General features: G+C 39.7%; 1 protein-coding gene across 1 annotated transcript; it reads left to right on the top strand.

Moving 5' to 3' along the window:
* The first annotated feature begins 1764 nt into the window (after nucleotides 1–1764).
* On the top strand, nucleotides 1765–7608 carry LOC116376988 (cyclin-dependent kinase 11A-like). The gene is made up of 6 exons (XM_031838506.1): nucleotides 1765–1825; nucleotides 3334–3375; nucleotides 3456–3839; nucleotides 4864–4986; nucleotides 6659–6749; nucleotides 6838–7608. The coding sequence occupies exons 2-6, from the start codon at nucleotides 3336–3338 to the stop codon at nucleotides 7193–7195; spliced, it is 996 nt and encodes a 331-aa protein (XP_031694366.1). The 5' UTR covers nucleotides 1765–1825; nucleotides 3334–3335; the 3' UTR covers nucleotides 7196–7608.
* The last annotated feature ends 336 nt before the right edge of the window (nucleotides 7609–7944 follow it).

Raw genomic sequence — 7944 nt, 5'->3', positions numbered from 1 at the left:
TCTGTTTATTAACTACAGTGTATTGATCATTTTAAATGACTACATAAAATGGAACTTCACAAACTTTGACTCGTGAATTTCGGGAGAAATACTGAGGTCATAGAACCAGCTGATGTGACACTGAATCAGTTAAATGTCATTTAACAAGGAAGCAGCAATAATAACGATTAGTACTTCTTAATAAATGATGAATGAGTTTGAAATACTGTTTTAGCGAAGGGAAGGATCTGATTGGTTGGTCCATGTTAGCATAATGCTAATGGGCAGCAGGTACAGGTATAAAAAGTCTGTAATTTAATAAAAGAAAATATTTTGTATGTGTTTTTACTATTATTAATGAGCAAACTCAAACTTGTGTTGTGAAAAGATTACCTATGAGCACATTGTAGAAGACTGACTAAAGGCTATTAAAGGGTTAAGTATATCTCTATGTTTCTTATGCGGTGGTAAGCATTTATACGTCATTTATACGTAGCACTGGATTCATTCTGTTCTATACAGGCCGGAGGATAATCCACCTAAAGCATTTGATCCATTTATTTGATTTCGTGTAGAATATTTAAAAGTGTGAACATTTAATAAAGTTGAAGGATTTCACATCGCATAGTTTAGGCATTACTGTTATGACAGCAGAGCAAGCAATAAAGCCAAAGTTCAAGGTAAATCAACTTCAGTCAGACTCATCACATGTCCCAACACAAGAGCCTGTATCATTCACCCTCACCGCTTAAGAAGCCTTAACTAAATAAATTCATAATATAATGTATCATTAATTATTCCAGTGTTTGCGCCCATTAGCGAATTTATTCACGATCAGTTGTGGGAGAGTGGCAGAAATATGACTTTATAACAGTTGTAAATTCTGTTCATTATTTGTTTATTTATTTAATTAGCAAACAAGCCAATACGTCACAGCTTTTACTTTGAAGGCAAGCCGTCTTTGTTTCAGGCTCTTCACTTCCTTTACTCAATTTTCTTTATTCAAATTGGATAATGGACAAAGCTGACGTTTAAGTGAACAGATTTGCACATCTTCATTCAATGTGACATGAACACAGGAAGTCTTAACTGTTTAAGCAGCATCAGCTATCGAAGAACAAACTCACAAGCATCACAATACATTTGCAACAACACAAGTAGACCCATGACATGAGTTAGCATCCCTAATCTGACATTGTTAAATTATACTTTATTTGTGTGTGAAAATATGAATTTAGAAGTAACCTGTTACTAAAGGTGCTATATACATAAGTTATTATTAAAAGTTGTCAGATAAATGTGGTGGAGTTGAAGTAGAAAGTGGCATGAGAAGTACTTGTAATTGAACCCTTTCATACAGTACATGAGTGAACGTACCAGATCCAACAGACTCAAACTTCAGACAGAAACACGTCCTCTCCATTCCTTCAGTGACACAGAGGTCAAGGTTACTGCAAAGCTGTCTAAACAGTAACCAAGTAGCAGGGTCAAAGACCTGGAACTGAACAGTCTGAACTTTGTTTGAAATGCTGCACAGTTCCTTTGTGAAAGTTAGTGTCTCTTTGATATCACGTGAAGGTGGTACAAATACATAAAAGTCTGATCAACTCACAGGACAGAAAGGCCTAAGTTCTACCTGAGACCACTTCACAGCTTTGCTTCCTGTCAGACACGTTCCTCATAAATAAATAACTACATTTTATGTCCAGTATAATCTCCGTGTTTATGATGGCAGTTTGTCACATTCAGTGTTTCAGGCTCCTCCCCATGAACTTTGGAAAGCCTTTTTTTAGGCCGTCAGAGGTTCTCTTCTTCTCATCTCAGCTCCAGACAGAACATCAGAGAAGTGAGTACACATTCAAATGACTAACTATGTAGTTCTGAATTCATTGTAGAACATAACACATTCATATACAAACAGCACAGCAATGGGTTCGATGATTGACTCTGTATGTGGTGTTTTACTGTTTGTGAAGCTGCACTGTTACAGGAGATGTTGAGGTTTCAGTCACAGCATGTTAACCTATGTGATTTCACAGCAGATAAATAATGTTTCATTTGTTGTTTCTTATTGTTTCCCTCTCACGGTGTGCAGTGTATGTCTATGGTATGTTCTGGTGTGATGTGGTGAGATCAGGCTTGGGGAGTAATGGATTACATGGGAAAGCATTGCGCAATTAGGTACAAAAACAAGTTCCCGTATTCCGTTACAGATGCAGAAAAAAAGACACTCAGATTACACCTACATTTGGTAAAAATGGTCCATTCAATTGATTAGTTAAAAGGCACACTATAATCTAATAAGTCTGGGAAAACAGTGTTTGACTCTAGAATGTGTTTAAAAACTAAAACATTTATACACAAAAAGAAACTTTACAAAATAATGTTTTATGGGGCAATGTAGAAGTAAATAATCTACCTTGCCAGACTGGAACACAGTCCCCTCCCCCAGTTGAAGACATGCATCTGACTGGAATCTATTTATAAAGAACCATGTTGATATTGTTTTAAGGGGACTAAAAACCTCTCTGTTCTGCGTAAACTGGTCCAAAGCAAGCACTCCAGTTTTAGTCCCTCATCAAACATGAAGAATCTAACAAATAACACATTTTTAACAATTATCTCACAAAGCTTTAATTTAATACTACTAAAATGAACATATCATGGTCCTACACTTTCACTAGTGAAATCATGCGTTTAAAGATATTTATTAAAAAGAGCCTAAATCAGTCACCAGAGGCTGGCAGCTGCTCTCTCAGGCGTGAGCTTCCCACCCCGCTCTATAGACTCTGACCCTCTGCCTGGGTCCTAATGCTAGACCTCCTATTACCTGCCGTCCCACACATACAAAACCATTTCCTTTTCTATTTATTTGAATATTTAGTATTCTATATGTAATGGAAAGTAATCAGATTATATTACTTTTATATAGAGATACTTGGATAAGTTTACTGAATACATTTTTTAACAGGTAATTAATTAAAGTAACTCTCCCAACCTTGGGCCTTCAATGCTCTTGCATGGTAGCGGATGTATTATGATATGAAACTGCTCTGTGGTCATTGTAGCATTACGCAGCCGGTGATTGTCAGCCCATAGCAAAGTAAACGCTGTGCAACAGATCACCATGCATTATTTAGAGATCTCCAACAATAGAGTCGTAATAATTCACATTCAAATTCAGCCAATCCAGAATCTCATTGCACAATACTTGAGTCTGTTTTGAAACTAAATACGAAAACGATTCACTGCCATCATGTCACCTCGTAGAAATGAGCCCCGTTCCTCAGGTAGCTTTGAATGGAAAGCTTGACATTTCAGTGATTTTTAAAAACAATGCTTTATCCTCTTCAGATATGGTTGGTGCCTGGATCTTATTGTTTCCTCTCCTGTTAGGTAAGTCTGTGCATCATTCAGAACTGATTTATACACTAACAACAATGAATCTAAACCTGTCACTCTCTCAACATCTGCAGGGGCGAGGGCATTCATGATCCACAACACCCAGAGCAGCCTGTGTCTGGAGGAATCTGCAGCTACAGGTGAAGTCCTGCTGAAGAACTGCAACCTGGACTCAGAGTCTCAGCAGTGGATCTGGATTGATCAGGACATGCTGATGTGTGTTGAATCATCCAGATGTTTGTCAGCCCTGCAGAAAGAGCCTGTTCAGGCTCGGTCCTGCCGGGGGTCAGAGGTAGATGTGACGGGGTTGTTGTGGGACTGTGACAGGGGCAGACTGATCAACAGGAACACCTCTATGCTGCTGTCAATAGATGGCTGGCATCTGGTTCTCACCCATGACAGCAAACTCTCAAAGTGGAAATCTCTGGATGAAGGGGACATCTGCCAGGAAAAGCACAGTAAGTCAGTGAGGAGTAAAGGAACAGAGACGTCTGTGTCTGGCAGGCACTTCTGATTTTTATATTCCATATTTGTATGAAAGGTTTCTAGACTGACGTGAGTTAGAGATCTGTACATTCACATGCATTCAGACGACGGTGGGAGAAGCATTTTACTTAAACCTGCAATAACTGATTTCTTTTGTCCACTTGTTTGCAGCAGAAACACGTAGGGAACACAACGACGACATAAGTTAATATGTTGTCAACCTTTTAAGTTGATATGTTGAACTTGTAAGCAAACAGCTGCTTATTTACACATTTACATTACAGATCAATGTCTTTGTGTTTGTGTCCACCTGATCAATGCAGGTCCAATGTTCTCTCTCTTTTAGCTCTGGTTTTGGTCTCCACCAACTTCTGAGGAAACATCTGTCTCTTTAGCAGCTAAATGCTCCACTATGTTCACCAGCTAGTATCTAACTGTCTGTCTGCTGTTTGCTGCTGAGCAGCAAACAGTATTGAACATTGTCTTTGTAAAGCATTTGATAACAGCTGGAATCAATGCTAAGCAGTGAGTGAGAGGTAGTGTGTTTACAGCTAGATCTTCTTCCCCCGGGTGGCCAACAGTAGGAATGAATGCAGCCTTAACTGGCTTGCTTAAAGGGGCAAACTTGTAGCCGTCTCAGTGGCCTGACATTGATGATTTGAAAACAGCGTCAATTCTTAAAGAATGGTATGGAATGATGAAAATGATTGGGTGATTTGGTTTTACTGACTTAAGCTTCAAAAGCCAGAAGAACTGGTAAAAGGTTCTAATTCACTAACTGTAGTATGAGATTGAAAGAAATTGTTTACAGAATATGAAACTGAAGCTGTTTTGACAGAGACTGTTGCATTTACAGTACATGTGTTTGACATTATGCAAATAATCAGTCTTGGTTGAACCAAATGTTTCGGAGACATCACTTAGCATAAGACTGATGATAATAAAAGTTAGCTTTAGTATAATATTTGTCATACGGCTTGTGATCTATGCATCCAGGATCCAGGAGGGCATCTGATGATCTTGAAGAGTTTGAGGCTGCAAAGGAGCAGACAGGTGATGCGGCGGCCATGACGGATGAACAGAGAGAATACCTGCGCTGGTACTATCGCACTGAGGACCGTAAGTGCTGCTGCTGCTCCGTCCACAAAGTTCCATCAAAATCGGGCCAGTTTTTTTTCCTTTATTTTGCTGAGAAACAGAACAACAAAGCAAACAGAAAACATGAGCTCCTTGGTGGAGGTAATAAGTCCTTAAAAGTGCAGCTGATTACATCAATCTGTCTGATGTGGTGTCTTTTTGTCTCACTGTGGTGCGTCGAGCTGTGATTGGCTCATTACTGCCCCTTGAGGTATTTGGTTGGGAAGAACTGCAGTTGGGGTGGATATTATTTTCAACTAATGGCTACAAGGAGCAACAATGTGCCCATTCCACACTTTATTAAAAACTCAAATGTAAGACTTAAGCTTCATCAGAAACATTTTTTTAAATATATATTTTCACTATACAAGAGAAAAGATAAAGGATGAAGACCAACTGATTGATTTATCAAATGCTTGTCTGGTTAACGTCCACATCTCCGTTGAAGAGCAGCAGACAGACACTTCCCTAAGCGAACATCTGGGTGTTTCTCCACACATCAGATCAGACAGAAACAAACAGCGCTACGTCACCACCATTTAATTTTCACTAGAAAGAGAAGAATATCTATATTCTTCAAAAACACTTCAACAGCCAATTAACATTTTGGGATGCTGTGATTTAAATAAAGGTTATTTTTATGTTTTGTCAGTTTCATAAACAAATAAAATCATTTTCTACCTTGTTACAGCCCGGCTCATTCTGGAAAAAGGAAGTAACAGGTTACAATGTTATTTATTTTAAATTAGGAGCTCTTTTGTTGAACATGAGAAAACAAAGGTAACAAAAGGAGCAACAGGGCTAAGAGAGCCGTTTCCAAATCAAAGAAACTAATAAAACCAAAAGAGATTCTAAAAAAGTTGGTCTTCAACTTATCTAAAACCAAAACTAATGGAAGTAAAGACTTTAAAAAAAAAAAACAGCACAAGCTGTTCCTAGTGTTTTAAAGTGTCTGTGGGACAACAGTGTGTCGTATACCTGCAACTAAAGAATCTCACTCGTACCTCCTACAAAATAACATCAGGACAACTCCACGTTAGTCTGGAAGGGTTTTGTGGCGTGCTCGATTAACTCGAGGCCAGTCTGGGTCCAGTCTTTATGCTCTTCCTCAAAGCCTTCCTTCTCTTGATTGGCACAACTGACTGGGTGTGGGACCAATCAGGTCCTTGGCTGGAGGAGCACCTGGATTAATCAGCGGAGAGTCTCCACATCCGCAGTTTACCTGAAAAGGCAATCATACAAGGCCAGAGCATAGAGAGGGAGCGACCCTAACATACATACCTATGAAGACATATGGAATTAATCTCCTTTAACAATAATTTGTGCCCAGTACATTTTTTTGACAAAAAAGTTAAATTATCTTGTTAGAAATTCTTTGAATTACATAATGTCCATCTCATCTATGTTAACATTGGGAATATCTGATTTTGTACATATTGTTCAGTGTAGAGTTTGACCTGGTGTCATCCTGGCTTCTATCACAGAGCTCCATGTAGCACGTTTCTGAGACAAGGACAAGATGAGCACCACATAACCAGGATACATTCAGTAATTGCCTCTGGCAGCCTCTTGCTGTTGTTTTCTAACATTAATTGTTAAGTGCTAAACTAATATTATATGAGCTGTATGTTTAGCAGTCTTCTTCCTGTTACAGCAACCATATGGACCTTTGTGCTGCTGGGACTGGCCTTCGTCTGCCTTCTTGTTGGTTTTCTGCTGCTGGGAATGGGAGCCATGGCCAGCAAGTATGCAATGACATTTTCATAGCAACACTTGTTTAATATTGATATTTTATAGACTGTTGGTTGACATAGTTTCTGTCTTTTCCCTCAGGAGCAGAAAGAAGATTGCAAAGTACAAGGCAGCTGCTGATGTGGCTCAGAAAAGTGAGGAGCTGCGGCTCATTTTACCGCTCAGAGATGACAGCAGCAGCAAAGCATCACCGTCACTTGAAAGGCCGATGACGGGAAACAACGGGGATGTGAGCGAGCTCAAAGCAGGAAACATCGTGGTCACATGGAAGGACGGCAACACGTCCTGCCTGTACTCTGATCCCCCAGCAGAGGAGGAGAAACAGGAGGAGGATCAGGAGGAGAAACAGGAGGAGGATCAGGAGGAGAAACGGGAGGAGGATCAGGAGGAGAAACAGGAGGAGCTGTCTGCTGATGAGGCAGTGAAGACGATGGAGTGAAGAGTCTAACAGCAGGTGTGAATAATGTCAGCCTGTAACACAGCATGCTCCTCTAGAGGCAGCAGTTAGCAGCTTCCATCTCATATAGCTGTTCCCCACCCACTGCTCCACCTCGTGATGCTAACAGTGTGTACAACTTTGATGGACTGCTAATATGAAGTTACAAAGCATTAAATCTGTAAAACCTGCTGACTCTCCACATTCACAGCAGCCCGACAGTCCAACAGATTAATTAATCCCTGAAAAGGTTATGTCCACATTCAATGGGAAGGTCGAAAAAGATCCAAAACATTCCATCAGTTTAAATGTAGGCACAACGTTAAAGGGACATACCGTATGAGTAACAGAGTTTTGTCACATGAGGAAGGTTGTTTATGCCTTTGGCTAAAACTAAAATACTACATGTTAAACGGTGTATTTACATGCAACCTTTTGTTTCCAAAAAATGAGCAATTTTAAATAATAAAAGTAATTTTCTATTCATGGTATTCCAGTGTTTCCCACCGAATTAGATTCTACCTGAAGCGGTAGCGGACATGGGGGTGGTGGGGGGGGTTTGAGGTCATACCGTGTGTATATGATGAGCGTGAGACATATTTTATACCTTACCTTTATGCTGTTTTGTTGTTAGCTACTGCTGCTGTGTGAGACAGCCAGCCAAGTAGAAGCTGTGCTAACATTTGAAACAAATGAGATACTTTGTGTTCATTTGGAAGCTTTAGGTCTTCAGTCTTTATGCTAAGCTGCGC

This window comes from Anarrhichthys ocellatus, unplaced genomic scaffold, assembly GCF_004355925.1.
Source record: "Anarrhichthys ocellatus isolate YVR2014 unplaced genomic scaffold, GSC_Weel_1.0 scaffold769, whole genome shotgun sequence".
Taxonomy (NCBI): domain Eukaryota; kingdom Metazoa; phylum Chordata; class Actinopteri; order Perciformes; family Anarhichadidae; genus Anarrhichthys; species Anarrhichthys ocellatus.
Note: the sequence above shows the minus strand (reverse complement) of the source record. Positions and strands in the feature narration are given on the sequence as shown.